We start from the raw sequence: 25989 nt of genomic DNA, 5'->3' as shown, positions 1-25989 counted from the left end.
GTAAAAGCTTTTATAGTTGAGGCAGCGAGCTGACATTTGGGAAGATAACTGGTAAAATAATACGGTTACAATTATTTTTTATAGCTACATATTTGGATCTTGGGAAATAATATTTAAAAATTTTTAACATGTTATACACACTCATTGTAAAAAGAAAAAAAGTACAGCATACAGACAAGTCATTCGTGATTCATTTTGTCGCCCATTGTTCCATCACTGTTGGGTTATATTCTTTCAAACAGTTTCCTGTATATTCTTTCACACATTCCTATATATTCTTTCAAACATTTTTGTATGCATATATATTTTACCAAAAAGAGCTCTGCTGTTTATGTAGTTTGAAAAACTAGCCCAGGCAGCTTTCAATGTAGAGATATATTTCTACACCATTTTTAATTGCTCCATTGTATTCAGAGATTTAGTATTAAAGAATTGGCATGCTAAAATTTTGGGTTTTCTGTAGTCTTGTGGCATTACCAATATCTTGATAGATGGCAAAAAAAATTGAAAGAAGAGTTTAGTGATGCAAGCTGGTGAGCTAAGAATCATTTTAAGCTGATACTCTAGGCTTGTATCTAAATAGTATTCCATCTCGGAGGGTTCCAGCCGAGGCACTCAGCTGTTCTTGGTGGCTCAGCTGCAGATTCCGCTGAGACACTTGACGACCCAGATTGGGCCAGGAGAATAAGGAGGAGAGAGTGTCTGTTTGGCTTTGACAGCCAGTTTGTCTCGTTGTTTTACTGGTTGAAATTCTTGGAATTACCCCCTTGAAAGTAAGGGAGCGCGTTAAGAGAGAGGTTTTGGCATTTGTAAACTAGAAGTTATCTTTCAGTGACCAGAGCGTTTAAAGTCACTTTGGCCAAGGTGAGTTTACAGTGTCTGTGGAGGCATAGGGAAGGTAAGGGTACCGTTTCTCCTGGGGAATATTTTGAATTATTTTATGTGATTAGCAGTATTGCCTCTTTGGGATAAAGATGGTCAGCAAATGTGTATGTTTGCATGAGTTTGTGTTCAGGAAAAACCCTTGAATTGTTAGGAACATGGGGATTGGAAGGAGTGGGATGTGTAGAGGAGCTGCTGGGTCTGAGTCCGCAGGCCACCGAGTGCCAATTGAGAGGCAAGTGGAGCTTCAGACGCAGTTTGGGGATTCCAGTCTGAGCTCTAGGATAATGGGGGTGTCAGTGCCGAGAGGGACAACAGGGTCAGAAATAAGCATGTAAGTTTACTTAGGGCATTTTATTCCTCCTTGTTCCTCGTAACTGTTTGCATGTAGTAAGGCTCAGTTATTTGCTGGATTGACTGGACTGTTTTAGACATGTTATTAGGTTTGGGGGGCACCATCCTTAGGAGTAAAACCGGTCAGGAGCTTAAAGAAGGGATAGGTTTCTCTTGTTTTTCATCAGTTTATTAAGATACAATTTGTGCACCATATGATTCAAGAACTTAAATTAACACTATGTGGTGGTTTTTAGCATGGTCAAATGCAGCTATTACTATCAATTTTATTTTATTTATTTTTTAAAGATTTTATTTCTTTTTAGAGAGAGAGGAAGGGAGGGAGAAACATCAGTGTGTGGTTGACTCTCACACACCCACAACTGGGGACCTGGCTCACAACCCAAGCGTGTGCCCTGACTGGGAATCAGACCAGTGACCCTTTGGTTCACAAGCCAGCACTCAATCCACTGAGCCACACCAGCCAGGGCTCAGTTTTATTTTTTAAAATTAATTAATCTATTTATTTATTTGTTTGTTTGCTTGTTTGTTTTTAGAGAGGGGGAGGGAGGAAGAAGAGGAGAGAAACACCAGTGGTTGCCTCTTGCACACCCCAAACCAGGGACCTGGCCCACAACCCAGGCATGTGCCCTGACCACCCACTGAGCCACGCCGGTCAGGGCACTACAGTCAATTCTAGGACATTGTTACTGATCCCCCAAAATTCTGTCCAGTAGTAGCCACTCTCTATTTCTCTCCGCCGCTCCCAGCACTAAGCAGCCACTAATCCACGTTCTGAGTCTAGATACACCTGCTCTGGACATTTCGTGTAAATGGCATCTCATGATATGTGGTCTTTTGTGACTGGCTTCTTTTTCCCCCTTAATGTTTTCAAGGTTCATCCATGTTATATCATAAATCAGTACTTTATTTCTTTTTAGAGTTGAGTAATAGCTCATTGTATGGATAGATCATATTTTATCAATTCATCCAATTGATGGACATTTGACTTTTTTGCACTTTTTGGCTTTTACGAGTAGTGCCACTGTGAACATTCACGGAAGTTTTTGTGTGGACATGTGTTTTCAGGTCTCTAACTACGAGTGGACTCGCTGAGTCCTGTGGTTACCCCGTGCCTAGAGGTAGGGTTTTGAGTCATCCTCGTAGCAGAGAACCTGTAAGAAACGGCGAGGTCACTGAAAAAGTGAAGCCTGAAAGCAGAGGTGTATCAAGGATCAAACTTGCGATAACACCGCCTTTCGCACCAAGAGAAGGGCTCTCGAGCCCCTGCGGGTGGGCAGACCCCCGAGCCGATGGCCACCAGCAATCCTGCTCTCCGCAGCGTCTCGTGCTGCAGTGGTCTTCCGGGCTTTACACAGGGTGGGGCAAAAGTAGGGTTGTAGTTGGTGAGTATGGAAACAATTTATTCCTGCTTTATTGTTTATTTTAATGTATTATTTTTCAGGGGAACAAATGCACATCTACTTTTTGCCTCACCCTGTATATTGTGACAACAAACAAAAAAATGTTTTGTTGTTGGAAAGTGGGAACTGAACCAAATTAAAATTGAGCACTTCCTACCTTTTGGCGGGGGGGGGGGGCATCAAATAGCAATTCTGCGTAACCTCTGTTTACCCCCACATACAGATGCACACGCATGCAATGGCCTGAAATCGAAAGTGCCCCCAGAAATATCCCGGAGCTAGAGGGAAAAGGCAAAGGCTGTAGCTCCAAAAAGGTTGCATTTCTCTAAGTGCTATATGAATCTCACTTGATACTTGCCATACTCTTTGCTTCTTTTTTGGATTCAAGCTGCTTTTTTTTTTTTAAGATTTATTTATTTTTAGAGAGGGGGAAGAGAGGGAGAGAAACATCATCAGTGTGGGAGAGAAACATGACTTGGTTGCTCCCCCATCCGCACGCCTCGCCTATGACTCAGGCATGTGCCCTGACTAGGAATTGAACCAGCAGCCTTTCAGTTTGTAGGCCAGCACCCAACCCACTGAGCCACACCAGCCAGGACAGATTGAAGTTTATTTATCAGCTTTCGTGTGCTACCTAAAGTTTGTGGACCAGCAGCCTGACTTCCTATAATTTCTAGTGTTTAAGTAAGTAGTGTAACATCCTTTTACATTGGAATAGGGTCCCTTAAAAACACTAAGGGCATCCAGTGGATGAAATCATATGAACATGAATAAACCATCCACCACAGTTTAGAAAACCAAGAGAAAGGCAGAATGGTCCAGAATGAGGGGACCTGTCACCTGTTTTTCCTCAGTCCCAAGCTTCAGTCCAAATAGCACAAGTGAAAAGATGGGGTCTTCTGTTATTGACCCAGGAGCACTCGAAGAGTGAATGCTTCTTCACTCGGAGACAGGGCATGTGCCTCTGTGTGAGTGACATCTGCCGGTTCCCCCAGGTAATCAAGGTAGGAGTAGAGACAGAGACCAAGGAATGGGTTGTAAGGATTCACAGGGTGTGTTGGAAAGTCCCTCCTGTCCAGAAATCTGGCTGTGGTCAGGGAAGAGAAGGTAAGACAGTTCAATAGCCAGTGCTGGATTTTACTGGTACATAATATGTTTATTTGGGGGAAGAGCTGGATGTTAGGAAGTTTTAGGAGTAGAAATCGGCTAGCTTTCTGAAACATCCTGTCATGTGTGCATTTTAGCAGAAAGGATATGCCCACCAATACCTCCAATAAATCCTTGTTATAAACTCTGAGTTGCTGAATATTTCTCATTTTTTCTCTCCTTGTAGGGTTAGGGAAGACATCATGAGTGAAAGCATGCAGTATCTTATTTGGTTAACCCATCTCCACCTTGGTCAGGTCAAAATGGATTTTATGGAAACTGCAGACATTATGGGTAGACTAAAATGGAAAAGTTATGCACCAGGAAACCCTGGTTGTGAGGGTACCATTTCCTAGCTCTGCATAAGTGAGTGAGTGAGTGTGTGTGTGTGTGTGTGTGTGTTGACTACTTTAATCCTGTAGTATGATGAACTACTTAGATACAGATACTACTATTTCAGCAAATAAGCTATGTTTCCATCACCCAATACAAGAAATTAACATTCCCATTTCAAGGGAAGTCCCCTGAGCATCCCCCTCCTTCCTCTCGGATAGCTAATATTTGAGGCAGGTCATTTTTAACCTCTTCAGATGTGATTTTAAAGATTTTATTTATCTTTAGAGAGGGAAAGGGAGGGAGGAAGAGAGAAATATCTGTGTGCAAGAGCTACATTGATCGGACACCGATCCATTGTCTCCATGCCCCTCACTGGGGACCTGGCCCACAGCCGACCCATGTGCCCTGACTGGGAATCGAATGGGTGACCTTTCGTTTAACAAGCCAGCTCTCAGTCCACCGAGCCACACCAGCAAGGGCTTCTGGTGTGATTTTAAAGTCTATAATGGGAATATGATAGCTGCCTTACTCAGCTCACAGATTTATTCTGAGAATCAAATGAGTGGTGTCTGTGAAGGCACTTAGAAAATCTCAAGATGCTGAATAAAAGTCAGGAAGGATTCTGCTAAAGAGCTGGTTTTGTAGTGTCTTGTGCCGTACATACAACTCAAGTGTTTGGTGAACAGTGAAGGAATGGAATTCTATTTTCTCTAGATCTTTCAGAAAGTATCTTAATGTGATTCACATTAGACACTTGAAGAGAAAAGTACTTATTTAATGCAAAAGTGTCACTTCTCAGAAGTAGCTACTGTATATGAATTGTTGAGTCTCTTTGTGATAGTCACGTGGTATTTCTGCATCTGATTAGTGACAACATCGTGGAGTGGGGTGGCACAGAGATGTCTTTGAGGGAGGCTGTTGATTCAGGTAGGGCTTCAAAGGATGCATACTCTAAAAGGATAGTAAAATCCTTCAAATTCTTGTGAGCAAATCAAGTTCTTCAGAGTCTCTTAGTATATATTCACTCAGCAACTATGGATGAGTACCTGTGTCAAGTACCTATTCCAGACAGTGGGGATGTAGCAGTGAACAGAACAAGCGAAGTTCATGCCCTAAAAATAAGTAAAAAGCTGTTTTGGTCTTCTAATTTACTTCAGGTCTATCTCTTGGATACTTGCAACATGTCTTCTTCTCCACAGTATTTGCTGGCTCTCCAGATTTAAATTGAAAATTGTTCATAAGGCAGTATGTGAATTGAGATTAGACAAATGTCTATTACAAGTTTAAGGAATTTATTTTTCCACAAATTCAGTCTCTTTTTTATTGAATTTATTGGGGTGACATTAGTTAATAAAATTATATAGGTTTCAGGGATACAATGTTATAATACAGCATATGTATATTGTATTGTGTGTTCACCACCCCAAGCCCACAAATTCTATCTATTAAGGACAATTTTTTTTTGGTGCCAAGTAATGCCGGCATTTGAGGTAGAATTTATTATCCTTATTTTCGCCAGTTTGAGCTGAGACAGCTTTCTTCTGCCCTGAAAAGTTTTAAACTTTTATCCCTTCCTTTGATTTGTGTCAGGGTGAACCGTTTGATGTAAGACTTGACTCCATAATCTGCATCTGCCCTAATGCTGTCATCCGGAGTAGAGACTCAGCCAGTTCCACTTGATTCCTCCATGTCTGCTGTGGTACAGGAATTATACTCTGAACTCCCCGTAAGTGTCTCCAAAGAGCTTCATGTTGACCCTGAGCCAAGTTTGTTTCCAGATGTAAAACCTGGAGCCTCAAGCTCTCTTATAAGTCAGAGTAGGGCAGTGCCCTTGGAGCTGCAGAGGACTCCTGCGGAAAGTTATGAAGAAACCCCTGAGACCTTGGATCATGGGGGAGAGCCTGGGCGGTGTGGGCTGGTGGACTCCACAGCAGGAGGTTCTGTGGCTTCTGAGATCTTGGATAGGAAAGAGAAAACCAAGAGCATGGAGCTAAAGGTCTTCAGAGATCGAGGGGACCAGGTGGAAATTGTAAGAGACCCCTGTGAGGGAGCAAAGGAAGACCCATGTCAACATTCCACAGCCGCTGAAGAAAAGATCAGCTCAAGTCAGGTAAGAAATGAGATCTTGATTCAGATGAGTTGAGTATGAATGACAGTTTTCCAGAGCAGCCTTTCACGTGGTGATGTACAGATGCTGACAGGTAGCCTATGATTTATTCTTGAAACGTTTCCAAAATACTGATTTTGGTGCTAACTTTTTTTTGATGATCTTTTAAAACACGTGATTCACGTTAGACACTTGAAGAAAGGAAGTGCTTGTTTAATGCAAAAGTGTCACTTCTCCGAAATAGCTACTGTATATGAATTGTTGAATCTCTTTGTGCTAGTCACGTGGTATTTCTGCATCTGATTAGTGACAACATCGTGGAGTGGGGTGGCACATAGATGTCTTTGAGGGAGGCTGTTGATTCAGGTAGGGCTTCAGAGGACGCATGTCCTAAAAGGGTTGGCATATATTTGAAGCAAGCCCTTGGCTTTGCAGGTCCAGAAACTCAACTTTTATTTTTTTGTATATCAGAGGTGATGGCCTCCAAAGGACTGATGGATGCTAACCCACTGCATGAGCAGCTGAGGTATCCGTCAGAAAGTCAGTTCTTTCTTTAGTTAACACACAGTGAAAAGTAGAATCTTTCCTTTGTAGGAAAAAGGAAATCAAATCTCTCTTTGTGAGTTTGAACTCGGAGTAAGAGGGGTTAGTTAGGTGGGACCACTGGTTGGAGAGCTGGGATGGGCCCCCCAATTCCTAAAAGAATAGACCTGCTGAGTGAACTAGAAAACGTGCTTTCTCCCCTGGGTGGTGCCTTAGACCGGGAGTTAACAAACTTTTTCTGTAAAGAGCCATATAGCAGATATGTATTTTAGGCTTTGCAGGACTCGTGGTACCTGCTAAAACTACTCAGCTCTGCCACTGTAGAGCTGTAAAGTGAAAGCAAGCACAGACAATATGTAAGTGGGTGAGTGTGGCTATATAAATCTGTTTATTGTAATGAGTGCTGGCTCGCAGGCTGTAGTTTGCCAACCTTTGCTTTAAACCCACTAATAATTTATATGTTCTGGACTTCCTGGTCTAGGCTTCTTTCTCCATCTGATAAATACTACATTTCTTTGCACAGGTTACAGGCCAACTGATTGTTGCAATAGGCTACATATATTGACCATAATTAAGATAATTAGGATAAAGCATTAAGTAATAATATAATTATTAGATTTTATCCTATGATAATCTACTCTTAAAATATAGTAAAATGAATGGGGTAACAGCTTCAGGATATAAGGGTTTTTTCTTGATAATGGTGGGCTGAGTCTAAGAGGTTGAAAGCTTCTTAATGTAGTATTCAATATAAAATAAAATTATGCATATATATAAATGGCAAAGTGTAATGAACACAATATAATACATCTACACATGTGTGTATGGAACACCCAACCTAAAAACCGGAAAATTATTTTCCCTCTGTTCCTTTTATTTTAAATAATTTTAAAAAGATTTTATTTATTTATTTTTAGAGAGTAGGGAAAGGGAGGGAGAAAGACGGAGAGAAACATCACTGTGTGGTTGCCTCTCACATGGCCCCAACTGGGGACCTGGCCTGCAACCCAGGCATGTGCCCTGACTGGGAATCAAACCAGTGATCTTTTTTTGGTTCGCAGCTCACACTCAATCCATTGAGAGCTACACCAGCCAGGGCTCCCTCTGTTCCTTTTAAAAATACCATCCCTTTTCTCCCTTCCAACTCCACCATAGGTGAATCCTATGAATTTTGTAAAGGAAAATGAAATTTAATAGATATAAATGTAAGATTTTGTACTTGGTTCCATAAATTGAACTCCACAAGTGAAAAAAAAAAGTAGTATTTATGGAGAAACAGAAAGCCTACGGGTTTTAGCTGGGCACTCAGAATTAACTTTGTGGTATGGAAGCCAGGGACAGCCAATTTGCTCTTAATATACATGACCAGAAATGTGTTTCCCGGACTGAGAGCTGTTCTGTTGGGTTCTGGTTATCCTGTAGCTAGAATGTCATTCTCACAGTCCCCTCTCCCCACAGTGCTCAGATGAGCTCAAGATGCCACCAGGGTTGGGTGGGTGTGGGGTGCGTGGAGAGGCGAGAATGTGTCAGTGTTGGGTTCCTGGCCAGAGAGGATCCTGGCCCCTTCTCCTCATGGTGAGCATGGTGTCATGTGGAAGGAATATAGAAAACTGGGAATGTATTCCTGGATAAAAATTCACACTAATGACACACCCTGAAAACACACCAGAGGAGACCAGGTTGTCGGACATGTCTTCTCCTGAAAGAGAAAGACGAGAGAAGCCCTCAAGAATTTGGGGGCTGTCAAACAGAAGCGTTCTCCTGGCTCAGTGGCGGACATGGCAGCAATAGCTCCTAATCATTCTTAGGTCACAGGACCCTTTGGACATCTGAATGCATGCCTTTCAGAAAATCAGACATACCACTTCAGAAGGTTTGCAGTGCCCCGACACCCTTGGACCTCAAGACAAAATCCCTTGCTAGATTAGCAAAACCCCACAAACATAGTCAGAAAACACTGACAAATTGGGAGAACATAATTGCAACGTGTCTCACAGATAAAGGGCTTATATTTATAATGTATACAGAGCTCCTTAACTCAGGAATGAAAAGCCCAGTAAAAAAAATGGAAGAAAGACTTTGATATTCACTGTGTGTGTTTGTGTGTTGTACTTCAACACAGGAAGGGTGATCAATCCCACTCATAATTAGCGATGCAAATTTAAACAACATGTGATACCACAGTTCTGTGAGAATGATGAAAATGAAAAATTATGACAGCATAACTGGTTGGCAAGGCTGTGAGGAAAATGGTATCATACAGTCTTTGTCCTTTTGTAACTGCCCTTCACATTTTTAAAAGGCCCACTTAAGAAGTATTCTAATTATGAAATATTTCAACAATGAAAAGGTAAACCAGCAAAAAATCATTCTTTCCTGCCTCTGATTGTATCAAAAAGGTATAAAAACATGTAACTAACAATTTTGTGCTTTGACCTGGGACACTTACATCAGGGAAGGGAGAAGAAAAGGGGAAAGGAAGGGGAAGTGTCTGAGAACAGACCATGGACAGGACAGCTGCAGCCAGACTGAATGACGAAAGAATGTGTTCACTTGTAGAGAAGCAAGTTCAAAAACTACATTGCATGCAAAAGTTACCAGCTAGAATGTGGGAAGATGGGTCTTATTCATGAATAAGATATAAGAAGAAAAAAAGCTGTAAAGAGATAGCATGTGACGTCCTAAACAGATGATAACTCTTTATGTTGTCCTTGGGTTTGTTTGTTTTCTTGGTGCCTAGATATAAGCTGTAGGGGGGATTAAACTTTTATATATTTTGCTCCCCCAACCCCCGCCAAAGTGGTAGCTCTGCCTGGATTGAATATGTTGTAATAGCTTTGGTTCCAGGGTACAATACTTCAAGCATGCCATTCTCACTGTTGGGAAATGTTATTAAATGTCTTACCCAGCTGGTGTGATCAGTGCCTTATGTTAAGCTGCCAGTTGTTTCTCTCAACTGGAGAGAAACTCTTTCTCTCCCATGTGTCAGAATACATCTTTGTAAAGATGATTTCAAGTTACCGTTCTGCAGTTGTTCCTGCCCAACCTCCCAGCGTCTCCAGGCCACACTAGAAGAAGAGCTGTCTTGGGTCACACATTAAATACACGAAACGCTAATGAAAACTGATGAGCAAAAAAGAAGTTTTAAGTTAATTTATCATTTGGTGTCAGGCCACATTTGTAGCTATCCTGGGCCCTATGGGTTGGACAGCCCTCCTTCTAAATACGCAAGTGCAGGAAAAGGAAGTACCCATCTAGAAATACAAAAGTGTCTTTATTTTCAGTGTCCTTTGCTGTAGACAGAATGATGGCTATTTCCACAAATGTCCGGAAGTAGGAAGTCTCTCATTTGCTCCTTGTTGTGAACCCGCTACCACGAAGTGCAGTGTGTAGGCAGTCCCATCTGAAGATGGGGGACCATCACTGCCCTTGCACCTGCCTCTGCCTCCAGCTCAAGAAGCTCCAGTTCGGAGGAGCTCAGCAGGGTCTGATGACAAGCAGTGCTCACTTCTCAGAGATAATCGGGCCCTGAGGAGCTTCTGACTACCCTGCTTACAAAAGCTGAAGAGCCTGACTTATACTCATGTTCCTCCTTAAGTATTTGTGTGTTTTTCTTGCTCTAAACTAGTCTCATAGGAATGAACAGAGAATTGCATTTCCCCTGGGACATCACAACCAATTTTTAATGGGAGGTAAGATTACTGATAAATGGTAAGAATGGTTTTCAAGGCCCGCCTACAATCTACAATCGGCCGAACCTTTGAAGAAGTACGTATCAAAGGGTGGTTTGGATTCCAAAGTAGTAGGGGGGGTGGGGGGAGACAGTGTGTTGGATGGGCGAGGCAGGGAATTTAATTGCTGTTGATTTGAAAAACAAACTGCACTGTTACGTGGCATTTACTGTGGTCTGTTGGTGATGGGATGCTATAGCAACTGTCTCACTTGTTGTTGTAAAGAGGGATCCATAGGAACTTTATCTTGAGAGTCTATTGAAGATGGGTTTTGCAGGAAATGTTAGTACAGTACTGATCAGATGTCGATACTTAACAAAGTCTAGGTGGTAGAGAGAAATGTTTAGGACTCTGCCACCTGAAAGTTGGACTATTTAGCTGCTAAAATATTGTAGGAAAAGGAAATTGTGCCTCATAATTCTGTGAGTGTTCATTATATGACTGGCTGGCCTGGAGGGGTGAGAGAAGCTACACACAGGATTGTTAGGCTGTGTGTCCACTGCTTCGTGGTGTCTCCCCTGTGCACTTGAGCCCCCCAGTTTGGAGGAGCTCTCACCTGGTGTAGAGATTGACTGACTGCCTCTGTGGTGGTGGTGGTGGAGGTGGCTAGGGGATCCCTTGCATCTGACCTCATCCTCACACTCTGTTTCCTTTTCAGTCCAGTCAATTCCTGATCATATTCGAAACCTCAAACCTTGTAAGGGCTCCAGCCCTCTGTGAGGGGTAACTTGATTTTCTTAACTCAACCTTTTGAGAGAAGTCAACAAGGCAGGAGGAGAGTGCAGTCACGCACTGCTAGCTTCCGCTTCTCCACTCCTCTGTTAGGAATCATGGTTAACCGAGGAGGAGAGGAAGTGGCTTTCACTGTCAGCATGGCACTCCAACAGGGTATTTTGGGGCCTCCAACTAAGGACACCTTACTTTGAGCAGCAGATGGGGTAGGACTGATTTCCCAGCAGCCCCTCCAGGGAGCAAAACCGGTGGGGTTAATTGCACAAGCTCGCCAGGGTCCTTTAGAATCTAAAGGAACCTGCATGTTGCTGACATGAGCTTAGCTCTCGCTTTACAGAGGCTCCCGAAGACCCAGAAAAGTTGAGGATAGTAACTTGAGATGACATAGTCGGATCTGTTGTTATTCGTCCCATTGGCTTTTTTCACAGAATAGGATAACAGGTGTCTGAAGTCTAATGAATAGTAGGAGCTTCTGCTCATGGAGCATCCAGTCCTGACAGGCCATCTCGTTAGGAGTTTAGGCAGTTGCCATTTTATTCCACCTGTAAGCTTGCTCTCAGCTCTGTGTGGCTGGCTAGTAGGTGGGAGTCCTGAGGTTGGAACAGAGTGCTGTCTGACTCACCTCATAAACTTTTATACTGGCACTCTGCCTTTTCCATAAGCATTAACCTGGAAAAATATTCTAACCACCTAATCGCACATTCACCCTGAGAAGTGGAAAGTAGTGTCATTTTGGGAAAAGGATCAAATATGACTACAATAAGGATGTTTTTTTAACCTCTTATTTTGGAATAATTTGAGACACAGAAAAAGTTGCAAAAATAGTATCAAGAATGCCAATATCCACTTCATGCATATTCCTCACATTAACATTTTATCACATTGGCTTTTTTTTCTGAGCAATTTAAGAATATTTTTGCAGACATGATACCTAAATATTTCAGTGTGTACTTCCTAGCAAGCAAGGACATTGTTACATGACCACAGTCAAAATCAAGAAATTAACACTGGGACTTCTGCCAAGATGGAAGCATAGGTGGAAACACTGTGCCTTCGCCCACAACCAAGTTTGAATACAACAAAGGTTTGGAGAACTAGGACACACCCAGAGACCAGAAAACGGAATTATACGGAAGTCCGACAGCTACGAACCGTTCAACAAGGACGGTAAGAGAGGCGGAGCCAGCAGCAGAGCTGAGTCGGGCAGGACAGATCCCCGACCTAGGCGTGCAGGCAGCCCGGAACCAGTCGGGGTGTGGGGCAGACTGACTGAGGTCGCACATTTGCGCACAGTGAGACGGACCACACAGGCCCCAGGGGGTGAACCCAGTGGTGGAGGGCTGATGGCGGTGGCACACTCACGTGCAGTGGAGCAGAACGCGTGGGCCTGGTGACGGTGGTGGCTGCGGTGGTGGCTGCGGCCGGTGGGGGACTCAGCAGCAGGCGGCAGACGGGAAGCCATTGTCCCTCTTTGACCCCGCCCCCACATACAACGTCACAACCCAGTGACTTAGTTGCCCTGCTCTAGTGAACACTTTAGGGCTCTGATCCTGCTATGGAACAGGCACGAACAACCCGAAAGATGGCACAAGAAGAACTCAAAGTCCAAGAGCCAATAACTCTCAGCGACCAAGAAATTGCCAGCCTCTCAGAAGCACAATTCAAGACACTATTTATCAGGATGCTCACAGAACTGGTAGATTATAGTCACAAATTAGAGGAACATATGAAGGCTAAACTAATTGAAATGAAGGGAGATGCACAGGAAACCAATAGTGATGGAAAGGAAACTGGGACTCAAATCAATGGAATGGACCAGAAGGAAGAACAAAACATCCCACCAGAAAGGAATGAAGAAATGAGAATTCAAAAAAATGAGGAGAGGCTTAGGAACCTCCAGGACATCTTTAAACGTTCCAACATCCGGATTATAGGGGTACCAGAAGGGGGAAAGAAACAGCCACGAGTGGAAAACTTATTTGAACAAATAATAAAGGAGAACTTCCCCAGTCTGGCAAAGGAAATAGACTTCCAGGAAATCCAGGAAGCTCAGAGAGTCCCAAAGAAGTTGGACCCAAGAAGGAACACACCAAGGCACATCATAATTACATTAGCCAAGACTAAAATGAAGGAGAGAATCCTAGAAGCAGCAAGGGATAAGGGGACAGTCACCTACAAAGGAGTACCCATCAGACTGTCAGCGGATTTCTCAAAAGAGACCTTACAGGCAAGAAGGGGCTGGAAAGAAGTATTCCAAGTCATGAAATCCAAAGACCTACAGCCAAGATTGCTTTATCCAGCAAAACTTTCATTTAGAATGGAAGGACAGATAAAGTGCTTCTCAGATAAGGTCAAGTTCAAGGAGTTCATCATCACCAAGCCCTTATTATATGAAATGCTAAAGGGACTTATATAAGAAAAAGAAGATGAAAAATATGAACAGTGAAAGGACAGCAAACACACAGTTATTAACAACCACACCTAAAACAAAAGCAAACCAAGAGGACAGCTAGATCAGGAGTGGAACCATAGAAATGAAGAACACATGGAGGGTTAGCAACAGGGGAGTGGGAGGAGGAGAAGGGGGAAGAAGGCACAGAAAATAGCATAGATGGTAGGTAGAAAATAGATAGGGGGGAGGGTGAGAATAGTGGGGGAAATATAGAATCTAAAGAACTTGAGACACGTGGTTATAAACTAAGGGGGGGAAATGGTGGGGGAGGGAGTGTGCAGGTGGAGGGGAATGAAGGGGAATAGAACAACTGTAATAATATAATCAATAAAATATATTTTAAAAAAAGAAATTAACACTGGTCTAAGTACTTTAATCTATAGACTATATTCAAATTTGGCCAAGTCACACTGATGTTTTTTATAGCAAAAGAAATGAAAATGGTTTTTTTGGTCTAGGAAAAATTCAAGATCACTTGTGACATTCAGGTGTCATGTCTCTTTAGTCTCTTTTATTCTGTCACAGTTCCTCAGCCCATGACCTTGACACTTATGAAGAGTACAGGCCATTTATTTTGTAGAAATTCTCTTAATTTGGATTTGTCTAATGTCCCCTTGTGATTATATTGTGCATTTTATGCCTGATGTGTTACACATCTGGGCGGCAGGAACCCGCAGAAGTGATGCTGGTTTTCCGTGCATCCTCTTGGGAGGGACACGGCATTGGGCACCTCATTCCTGGGGAGGTAAACTTTCTTCGCTTAGTTCAGGTGGGGTTGCCAGGTTTCTACACTATAAAGTCACTATTTGCCCCCTTGTAATTATTAACTACCTTGCGGGGAAATACTTTGAGGGAAATACAAATATTTCTGTTTCTCAAACTTTTAACCACTAATTTGAACATCTGTTGATGATGTTTGCGGTAATTCTTGAGATAATTCTTACTGTGATTGTCGCCAATGGTGATTTTCTAATTCCATCTTTAATGGTGAGAAAGAGCTTTCCCTTCTCCCCATTTACAAATATGTTCAGCCTGGCATCATGCTAGAATTCATATTTTTTTGCCAACTTGGTAGTGTTACACATAAGTTTATCTGGAAAATACTTGTTTTTAGGTTCATGCTCTGTGCACAATATTCCCCACTGAAGCTCCATGAGAAGATGAAAGAGTAGTCCTGCTTTTTGTACGGTGGTCCGTGCGAGTCCTCCTCAAGCGGGTTCCGTAATGATGTGTTACCTCTGCCTGTGTCCACCCCTGTACTTGCCGTTGCTTGTGTCTCCTCCCCTTTGTGGGTTCTCTTTCCACCACAGAACTTTGCTCAAAGCCCAAATAGCTTTTGCTTGTTTTTTCTTTCCTTGGTGGAATGTTTTAAATGTTACAAGAATTATTAAAAGTTGTAACAGTGATTTCACTATGCATAGATTTAGATGAATGCTATGTGAGAATCTTGTGCTTACTGATTAAATCACTGTGGAAAAAACTTTTTTTTTTAATCTTAGGACGAGGAAATAAATGACCCAGAGGCAGTTAAGTGTGAGCAGCTGTCTTTCGTCTGTCAGTGTCTCCCAACTGGTCATTTTGATAGAACTCAAACCTTATGGGCCTCCAGACCATTGGCTGCCGGGCTGAGCACATTCTGAGTTGCCCCTTCCCAGTTGTCTGAATTCCCTCCCGTAGGAGGGAACTTGTTGTTACTGATGGTGTTTTTCCTTATCCCTTCCTCCTATGAAGGGGGATGAAAAGGAAAAGAAAAAGTAGCCCTTCTAAGAAGTTTGGGAAGAAACTTTGCGGAAGACAATTGAGAATGTGTCTAGAATGGTTAAGGACTGAGATACTCTGGTGTTTTCCTTTGAAATGAAATTAAAATTGCATTGCAGTTATTTAATGTCTCTTGATTCAGAAGGTATTTATAGGGTTTTGTATGGATCTGCAGGTCAACATCTTAAAACCTTTGTTTTCCCGATCTTGGGAAACTTGGCTTTTCAAGCTCAAATTCTAGAGAAGTGAAAGTTTTTATTGATTGTATTTATTTAAATCTGAGGTTTCCTTCAGTTCTCCAACCTTTGTGATTTCTGGAGTCATAAAGAAGTCTCTCAGAGGATAGTTTGCATTCGTGAGCTCGTCTGAGTCCTCCCTGACCACTGGTTTTCTCACTGCAGGAGGACCTCCCGATGCCGTCACACAAGGAACTTGCATGCATGGACTTCCCTGAAGGTTGTCTGAGGAGCAAAGGTATTTATTTCCTTCAGATCGTTTCCTTTTCCTTTTCCACTCACACACTGTTTTCATTCACAGTGTGCATTTTGCATTGGGAATGTGAGGAGTATAGGCCCTTGTAAGATGGACTTGACTACAGAAATTCTTGATATTGCCTGTGGACGTACACGAAGACCCCGGGGGTTAAAGAACAGTGCTGCATTAATGACGACAGTTCGTGTCCACTATTTCTGTAATAATTCTCAACTGACAGTGTATTGGACCTCATACACAGTTGCTGATGCGTGATCTTTTACTTGAATTTGTAGAGTGAACCTGCCTGTTTGGCAGGGTTAACGTGGACAGGGGAGGTATCCGCTCTGTACCTTCAGCATTGTGGCTGTGTATCTGCTCCTGTCTCCTAGGCAGGGATGAGAGAAAGTATTCACTCCAGGCTGTCTTGAGAGTTTTCAAAGGCATTTCATTTCCGTTACCTCATTCTGCTCCTCAAAACTATGGTTGGATACAGGCATCTGAGATACTACCTTTAGTTAGTTAGTTAGTTAATTGTTTTGATTGATTGAGGAGGGAGCTGAGGCCCAAAAGAGAATGCTGAACCAGAATAATTCATCCCCTGTCCCAAGCTGAAAATAACCTAAGTAACTTTAGAGAGGACTACATGTATATATCATATAATTAAGGTTAATAGTCTAGAATAATCAGAACTACAACAAAAAAAGAAAAGAAGACCACGCACAGGAAATAAGTTTAATTATATGACCCTATTGCAGTATCAGATTTGACTCTCCTTCTTGGCTGCCTGGACAGAAAAGGAAGTCCAAATCAACTGTATGAAAAAGGACACTTGTCCCAGTTTATCACCCTGCTTCCTGCTGCTGGATGTTTTTTCTGGGCTCAAATGGTTGGCTGTCCAGTGTAGAGTAAAGCTCTGAAGATGAGAAATGTCTCTTTGTGCGTAAGTCTCACCTGGTTCCCACGGCCTTACAAGGGGTGCATTTAGTGCCGCCACCCCTGCCCCCCACCCCAGGATCTTTGTAGTGGGGCTACAGTACTGATACATTGAGTCTTTGGTGCATTGCTACATTTTTGCCCACTCGAAAGCACAAAGTTACTATGTATTGAATTACACTTTCATTTAACAACTGAACTGGCCTTTTAAACAGGAGAACTATGATTATTTTATATGAGGAAATCGAGCTTCTCGGACTTAACCCAATTACTCTCCCCTAAAGAACAGGTCCACATTGAGCCATGGATAAGATGAGCTTCTTCTGAAAAGTGTCCTCTGGTAAATACTTGGTGGCACTTTTCTTCCTGTCCTAATACCATTCCTCCTCACTGACTTAAATTGGTAAAGTGAGTTCTTTTTCTCCCTCAAAGCCATACGCAAGGTTCTGTGTTTGAGATGGGGGTTTACCAGAGCTTTTGGCAGCAAAGACCTAGTACCTGACTGACTGATACTAGGTCTTGGTCTTTCGTTCAAGAACCTTCCAAGGTGTCCCTGTGTTACATAGGAGGAAATGAGTTTAGCTGTCTGGACTCAGCCAGTCATAGGCAGGCAGAAAGGAAGGTTCTGTGAAGGCAGGTGTGAGAAAGAATGAGCCCTTGGGAGCACAGAAGCAGGACACGAGGCCACCGGGGATCGGAATTAATAAACAGACGCCCGTGCTCTGCTGTTGTGTGGCCAGCATTTCAGCTTACTTTGCCAAGGTCAGGATCAAACATCTACCAATTCATCATTTATTGATGAATTGAATTGAGAAGTGAATGATGTTTTTTAGAAATCTAGTTGTATACTCTCTCAAGAGACCCCAGTTGCCAGAATTTTCATTCTGTCCAAGATCATAGCTGCTAGTCCTGAGCATATTAAAGTTTATGAAAATGCTGAGGAATAAATTTGGATCCCCCACACTGAGTTGCTTAGTCAGTGAACCTAAGCTACTACAGCCGTCCCTTGGTGCATTGTTTTTCCTTCTCTGTAAATAATATCCCATTCACAGTGTTCCCAAGTTAGCATGGTATTACAGAATTTTGAGGTCCTTTACAGTCATGTCTGCTGTGGCTCATTTAGGTGAAAGAAGAACAAATTCAATCCTGTAATAGGACTTTAGTGTTAACCAAAAGGAGTCTTTAATTAGTAGGATGCCATTTTGCATTTCATTCCTTCTTTCTTTTTTTTTTTTAAGATTTCTTTAAAGACTTTATTTATTTATCTTTAGAGGGGAAGGGAAGGAGAAAAGGAGAGAAATATCAATGTATGGTTGCTTCTCGTGCGTCCCCTGCTGGGAACTGGCCTGCAACCCAGGCATGTGCCCTGACTGGGAATCGAACCGCGATTGTGTGGTTTGCAGGCCCGCGCTCAATCATTCCTTCTTTCTTGATTGCTATAAAACAGACCTAAGAGAAGCGGACGTGAGGAGCAGTGACAGGTATTAGTTGAGGGGTCATTTCACAAAGCCAAAGTGTCCTCCCAGCAGGCATTCTGGTGCCTACCCCTTTCTGCTATTCTGAGTTTTGGGTTTGTTTTAAATTCTGAGTTTTACTATGGCTGTTTCTCCATAATTTTTCTGTTTAATATTTTACAAAACTGGCATTATCAAGTTTTGTTTCATTTTCAGAGAGTTTCTTATCACTGGGGTTCTTTCGGAAGGTTCTGGGTAGAAGAAAAATGAAATGGGCCCCAGGAATAAAACCAGTGTTAGTTCCCACTAACCATGTGGGACTTAGTTCCCACTGCACCGATCTCCCTTAAGGCATATTTGGGAAATCTGAAGTAGATGGTCACCAGAAATAGGAATAGCATTATGGAAAAACATTTGGAAGCAGAGATGAAAGCAGTCATGGAGGAAAAAATTACCTTATGTATAATTCTGGGGACAAGAGAGTTTAAATTTTTTAAGTAATTAAAGTTAAAACAATCTTTATTTTTTAAATATATTTTATTGATTATGCCATTACAGTTGTCCCATTTCCCTCCTTCATTCTCTCCATCCACACACTCCCTCCCCGACCATTCTCCCCCCTTTAGTTTATGTCCACGTGTCACAAGTTCTTTAGATTCTATATTTCCCATACTATTCTTGCCCTCCCCCCTATCTATTTTCTACCTACCCTCTATGCTACTTATTCCCTGTACCTTCTCCCCCCTTCTCCTCCTCCCACTCCCCTGTTGCTAACCCTCCATGTGATCTCCATTTCTATGATTCTGTTTCTGATCTAGCTGTCCTCTTAGTTTGCTTTTGTTTGAGGTGTGGTTGTTAATAACTGTGAGTTTGCTGTCCTTTCACTGTTCATATTTTTTATCTTTTTCTTAGGTAAGTCCCTTTAACATTTCATATAATAAGGGTTTGGTGATGATGAACTCCTTGAATTTGATCTTATCTGAGAAACACTTTATCTGCCCTTCCATTCTAAATGAAAGCTTTGCTGGATAGAACAGTCTTGGATGTAGGTCCTCACCTTTCATGACTTGGAATACTTCTTTCTAGCCCCTTCTTTCCTGTAAGGTCTCTTTTGAGAAATCTGCAGACAGTCTGATGGGCACTCCTTTGTAGGTGACTATCCCCTTATTTCTTGCTGCTTCTAGGGTTCTCTCCTTCATTTTAATCTTGGCTAATGTAATGATGATGTGCCTTGGTGTGTTCCTTCTTGGGTCCAACTTCTTTGGGACTTTCTGAGCTTCCTGGACTTCCTGGGAGTGTATTTCCTTTGCCAGATTGGAGAAGTTCTCCTTTATTATTTGTTCAAATAAGTTTTCCACCTGTCCCTTTTCCTCCTTTTCTGGTACCCCTATAATTCAGATGTTGGAATATTTAAAGATGTCCTGGAGGGTCCTAAGCCTCTCATCATTTTTTTTGAATTCTTGTTTCTTCCTTCTTTTCTCTTTGGTTGTTTCTTCCTTCTGGTCTACTCCCTTGATTTGAGTCCCAGTTTCCTTTCCATCACTATTGGTTTCCTGTGCATTTACCTTCATTTCAATTAGTTTAGCCTTCATTTGTACCTCTAATCTGTGACTAAAATCAACCAGTTCTGTGAGCATCCTGATCACCAGTATTTTGAACTGTGCATAGTTCAACCTATCAGGTTGGCTGATAGGTTGGCTATTTCTTGGTTGCTTAGAGTTATTGGCTCTGGGGCTTTGAGTTGTTTTTCAGCCATAATGTTTTGGTGTGTTCCCACCTGTTGTTAGGTATGAGGGGCAGAGCCCTAGGTGTTCACCAGGGCGGGGCAACTCAGTCACTGTATTGTGACGCTGTATGTGGGGGCGGGGTCCAAGAGGGGCAACGGCGGTCCCCTCTGCTGCTGCCCACCACTGGGGCCTGTGCAGTCGTCAGCCAGCCGCCGCCTTGCGCCCCCACTGGGTATGCTCTTGCCATCCCACGCCTGGGATCTGCCAGCCGCCGCCCACGTGCCTGGGTTGGTCTGGCTGAGTTTTCCTGCACAACCCCACTCCACCAGTCGCTGGCTCTGCCCCTCTTACAAGTCTGGCTGAACGGTTCGTTGTTGTCGTACTTACATACAGTTCAATTTTCTGTGTTTTGGTAGTGTATTTGTTACTAAAAGGTTGTTGTCTTTAAACTTGGTTGTGTGAGGAGGCACAGTGTTTCCACCTATGCCTCCATCTTGGCCGGAAGTCTAAAACAATCTTTTAAAAAAAATTTTATTTATTGACTTTATTTTGAGAGAGAGAAACCCTGATTTGTTGTTCTACATATTTATGCGCTCATTGGTTGCTTCTTCTATGTACCCGTACTGGGGATCCAACCCACAACCTTCACATATTGGGACAAGGCTCCAACCAACAGAGCTACCTAGCCAACGTGAAACAGTCTTTTAAAAGCGTCCATTTCTGTTAGGTGAATAAGTTAAGCATCATAGTAGATGGAAGGAAAGCCCTTATTCCTTATATACAGCTAGATATTTTTTTCTGTTTGAAAAAGGAAAGGGGTTATTTATTTAAAGGTTGTACAGATTCAGAGTAGTGGCAGACTTCGACTGTTAAGTCTCGCTCCGTTTTAAAACCACCCCAAAACACATAGTCCTGCCCCCCTTTGCCAAACCAGGCCAGGTTCAGAACACACCAGTCAGAGGTACTGCCTTTTAGTAAACCAGAAGTCTGCGGTTCAGCATTCCCGGTCACAGTTCAGCTCCAAGCATCTGCCAAGAATCCCGGTGGCTAGGTAGGTCCCCCGCCACCACACTTCTAGCTCTGGTGACTCACTGGACTTCTGACTTTCAGACCTTCTCTTTCTTATTACAGATCACATGACTCATTCTCTCTCTTTTTAAAATATTTTATTGATTATACCATTATAGTTGACCCATTTTTCCACCTTTTATTTCCCTCCATCCTGCACCTCCCCTCCCACTAGCATTCCCCCCACACACATTTAGTTCATGTCCATGGGTCAAACATACACGTTCTTTGGCTTAACCTCCCCCTGTCTATTTTGTCCCTGCCATTTATTGCTACAAGAATACAGCTAGATTCTTGTGGTTTATTAATTTGGTTATATACTTCAGAATGACCGTTTCCTGTTTTGTATTCCCTGTTTATGTCATTACCTTCCTATAATTTATACTTTGGCGGATGAAAAGTTGAAAATTTATTTAGCACTATACCCATTTGCAGACAACATGGAAGAAATTTAGATATTCAGGGATCTGATTTGTTATTTTCTTTCTTTTTTAAAAAGTTAAAATGTAACTTACCTACAATAAAATTTACCCCTTTATGTGTGCCTACAGTTCTGTGAGTTGTCAAACATACCGTCGCGTAACTACCCCCGCAGTCAGGATGTAGAATATTTCCATCCCCCAGCACTGAGCATCGCGGGCCCCTTTTACAGAGAGCCCGTGATGCTCCCTTGCCAACTCCAGCCCTTATGGAAACCAGTGATCTGTTTTCTGTCCCTGGACATTTTCTAGAATTTTCTAAAAGTGTAATAATAGAGTAGAAGCCTCTGAATCTGGCATTTAGCGTGGTACATTTAAGATATATCCATGTTGCCATGTGTATCAGTAGTTTATCGCTTCTTAATGCTGGAGAGAGTCCTGTTGTCTGGTTGCATCATGGCTGTTTATTTCCCATTTGAGAGAAACTTGAGTTGTTTTTAGGTTTGGCAATTATGAGCAAAGCTTCTCTAGAGTTCCAGTTGAAGGAGTTGGATCCTTTCATTTATTTGTAGCTTGGAAAGCCAGACACCCAGTGCATGAAAGAAGCGTGGATGATGAAAGCTCACAGGGTTGTCCGCACTGTCTTCCTGCCTCTGGTCAGCCTCTGCGCACCTCCACGGGAGAGCTCCCTTTCACAGGGCGTTACAGAATTTCTAATTCATTACGTACCGTTTGGGGGATGGGATGTAGGATAAACCGAAACTGATGTCATATTTCGTTTCCAGGGCCTAGTCCCCGGATTTTTTGATCCAGGGAATAGTTTTGACAGAAATGCTATTAAATCCTTGTAATCCCTCACACGACTATTCCAAATTATGGTTATATAACTATAACACTCCCCAAAAGTCTTAGGTTTTCTGATGTTACTTATAATTCGAGTGTAAGCACTTTTTTAAAACTAACTTTGGGATAAATTTTCATACCATAAAATTAATCCATTTAAAGTATGCAATGAAGTGTACTTTTTGTTTGTTTGTTTTGTTTTTTGGCATACTTAAAGAGTTGCACAACCATCAACTTAATTTAAATTAATCACCCCCTAAGGAGACCGTGACCCATGAAGTCATTCATCTTACACCTGGCTTCTTCCAGTCACTTTCTACTTTTGTCTCTATAGATTTGCCTGTTTTGGACAATTTATATAAATGAAATCTTAGAATGTGTGGTCTTTTGTGACTGACTGGTTTCACTGAGCATAAAGATTTGGAGGCTCGTCCGTGTAGTGTATATGAGGGCTTCATTCTTTTGATGGCTGGGTAATAGTCGATCTTACCCGTTTATCAATCGATGGGCACTTGGCTCTTGTCACTTTTTGGCTGTTACGATAAAACTGTTGTCAGCATTTGTGTACAGGTTTCGCATTGACAAAAGTTCTCCGTTTCCTTGAGTTGGGAATGGAATTGCTGGGTTGAAAGGTAAGTCTATATTTAGCAGGTTTCTCCACAGTAAGTTTACTCCCCTCACCCCCTGTCCATACTGTACTCCTTGGAAGGAGGTCACTATCTGCAGCCTACACTTAAGGAGTGGAGAGTTATGCTCCCTCTGCCTATTTTTAAATTAGTTTATTTGTCATTGTTGAGTTGTAAAGATTCTTTATGTATTCTAAATAAGGATCCCTTATCAAATAGATGATTTTCTCCCAATCAGTGGGTTGTTTATTCACTTATTGATGTTGCCCTTATTTTTATTTTTATTATTTTTATTTTATTTATTTATGTTTAGAGAGAAGGGGGGGAGGAGGAAGGGAGAGGGAGAGAGAAACATCGATGTGCGAGAGATAGATACATAGATCTGTTGCCTCTCACATGCACCCAACTGGGGCCCCTGACTGCAACCCACATATGTGCCCTGACTGGGAGTCGAACCCACGACCTTTTGGTTCCCAGGCTGGTATTCCGTCCACTGAGCCACACCAGCCAGGGCTGGTGTTACTCTTTAAAGCACAAAAGGTTTTAGTGTTAATGAAGTCCAGCTTATCACCTTTTTTCTTTTTTTTTTTTTTAGCGCTTGTATTTTTGGTATCTTAGCTAAGAAATAATTACCGAACCCAAGGTTGTCAAGGTTTACTTTTGTGTTTCCCTGTAAGAGTTTTTGTCATTTCAGCTTTTACATTTAGGTCTATGATCCACTTTGAGTTAATTTTTTTGTATGATGTGAGCTAGGGACTAAAATTATTCTTTCACATGTGGATAAACAGTTGTCCAGCACCATTTGTTGAAAAGTATCCTTGGTCCCTCTGTCAGAGGGACTGTGAATGTTAGTTTATTTATGTTCTGTTCTTTTGATCTTTTTTTAAAGATTTTATTTATTTATCTTTAGAAGGGAAGAGAAGGAGAGAGGAACTGGCCCACAACCCAGGCATGTGCCCCAACTGGGAATCGAACCACAACCCTTTGGTTCGCAGGCCCGTGCTCAATCCTCTGAGCTATGCCAACCAGGACTGTTCTTTTGATCTTTATGTCTATTTTATGCTAGTACCACTCTGTCTTTTTTTAAAAATCCTCTCCCAAGAATATGTTTATTGATATTAGAGAAAGAGGAAGGGAGGGGAGAGAGTGAGAGAGAAACATTGATCAGTTGCTTCCCATACTCACCCCAACTTGGAATTGAACCTGCAGCCTTTTGGTGCACAGGGCGATACTCTAACCAACTGAGCCAGGGCCACACTGTCTTTATTATTGTGACTTTCTAGTAAGTTTTGAAATCAGGAAGCATGAGTCTGCCACCTTTGTTCTTTTTGAAGATTGTTTTGGCTATTCTGTGTCACTTGCATTTTCATATGAGTTTTAGGATTGATTTGCCAATTTCTGCACTTTTAAAGTGGTTATTATAAAACTACAAGCCCAGGATCTTTAGTTGAGGTCACAAAACTCCTGTGCGTCTAAAATGGGCCCCTAACTCACAGGATACACGTTTCACTCTCCAGTATAGCTAGTCATTTAAAATAAATACCATACACACACATCACATTTTCTTTATCCATTCATCTCCCTGAGCAATTTTAGGTTGTTTCCATGCCTTGCCCACTATAAATAATGCTGTAGTGAATATGGGGGCGCAGATACTTCAGATATATATCCAGAAAGTTTATTTTTTAAGAAATTATTTATTTATCTTTAGAGAGAGGGGAAGGAAGGGAGAAAGAGGGAGAGAAACATTGATGTGTCATGATTATCTCTCTCAGGCCCCCAACTGGGGACCTGGCTTGAAACCCAGGCATGTGCCCTGAGAATTGAACCAGCGACCTTTCTGTTCTCAGGCTGTAGCTCAATCCACTGAACCACACCGGCAAGAGATGAGTATACCTAATAGTTTTAACAACTTCCCTAATCTTCTAATTCTTCATTTAGGCAAATCTGTTATTTATCTACCATGTGCCAGGGTCAGTGTCTGGTACTGAGTGAATGGTGATAATTAGGACCTAGTTCTTTCTTTCAAGTAGCTCCAGTCCTATGGACATGATACATTAAGCAAATAGTTGAGAAACAGCATTACAGAGGGGTGGTTTTTTTTTTTAAATCTTTAGAGGGGAGGGGAAGGAGAGAAGGAACGAAATATCAATGTATGGTTGCCTCTCGTGAGTCCCCTGCTGGGAACTGGCCTGCAACCCAGGCATGTGCCCTGACTGGGAATTGAACCAGGATCGTGTGGTTCGCAGGCCTGTGCTCAGGCCTGAGCTACAGGCCAGGGCTCAATCCACTGAGCTACACCAGCCAGGGCCAGAGGTTTTTGATAGAGATGTTGTGCAAGGGAGTGTGAATCCAAGGAGTGGCCAGCTCTCACCAAGCATGGACTCTAACACTTGTAATAGCTTTACATGTATTATCTCATCTAATCTGTACAGGCCCTGAGAATTAGGTACCACCTTTCTCCATAGCCTTTTAAAACTTTCTAATGGAGATGAAATTGCTCCAAACTCTCCTTAAAAGTTCAAGAGTGGGCAGAGTATCATTTGGCTTTCAAGCTGTACACGCTACACAGTACATCTTCCCCGCCCAACCTTCTGCCCCACCCCCTGGGAAATGGCTGCTCCCCCGAGACTTCCTCGAGACTCTTGACTAAGTGGAGAACAGGTGTTCTTTCAGCAGGTCGGGGCTCTGAGGGAGTTTTGCCTCAATGTCTTGCACAGTAAACAGCTTGGGGACGGGCAAAAAGTTGCAGCATTTCCTGAGCAGATGTAATGACAAATGCAAGTGGGATGGTACAGGAACAGAGTGGAAAGGCCCCAAACGTGCATGAATGATTTGATGAATACTGTCGCGTTCCCTGGAGAGAGAAAATAAAACTATTCAGAGTATTTATGCTTGCTTAGAAATTCATACCTAGGGTCTGCTGTGATAAGGAAAGTGGGCTACTTTCAAAAAGCTGTGTACCGTGTGAGACCTTAGGATTTCAAGGCTGCCTTTCATT

The 25989-nt window shown here is 42.4% G+C and overlaps 1 protein-coding gene across 6 annotated transcripts in view; it reads left to right on the top strand.

The window, feature by feature from the left end:
• Positions 1-25989, top strand: part of PRR14L (proline rich 14 like) — a 54581-nt gene that overhangs the window by 3147 nt on the left and 25445 nt on the right. For 3 of the 6 annotated variants that reach the window (XM_037052578.1, XM_037052579.1, XM_037052582.1), the window contains exons 2-3: positions 5712-6231; positions 15846-15918. In XM_037052578.1, coding sequence (XP_036908473.1) covers positions 5761-6231; positions 15846-15918 — 544 coding nt within the window. In that variant the 5' untranslated portion in view covers positions 5712-5760. Of the gene's footprint in view, positions 1-5711; positions 6232-15845; positions 15919-16673; positions 16859-25989 lie in introns of those variants that run through there. The other 3 variants (XM_037052583.1, XM_037052581.1, XM_037052580.1) reach the window with 3 other exon arrangements.

This window comes from Sturnira hondurensis, unplaced genomic scaffold (genome assembly GCF_014824575.4).
Source record: "Sturnira hondurensis isolate 20B ecotype Veracruz unplaced genomic scaffold, ASM1482457v3 Scaffold0007406, whole genome shotgun sequence".
NCBI classification, from domain to species: domain Eukaryota; kingdom Metazoa; phylum Chordata; class Mammalia; order Chiroptera; family Phyllostomidae; genus Sturnira; species Sturnira hondurensis.
Note: the sequence above shows the minus strand (reverse complement) of the source record. Positions and strands in the feature narration are given on the sequence as shown.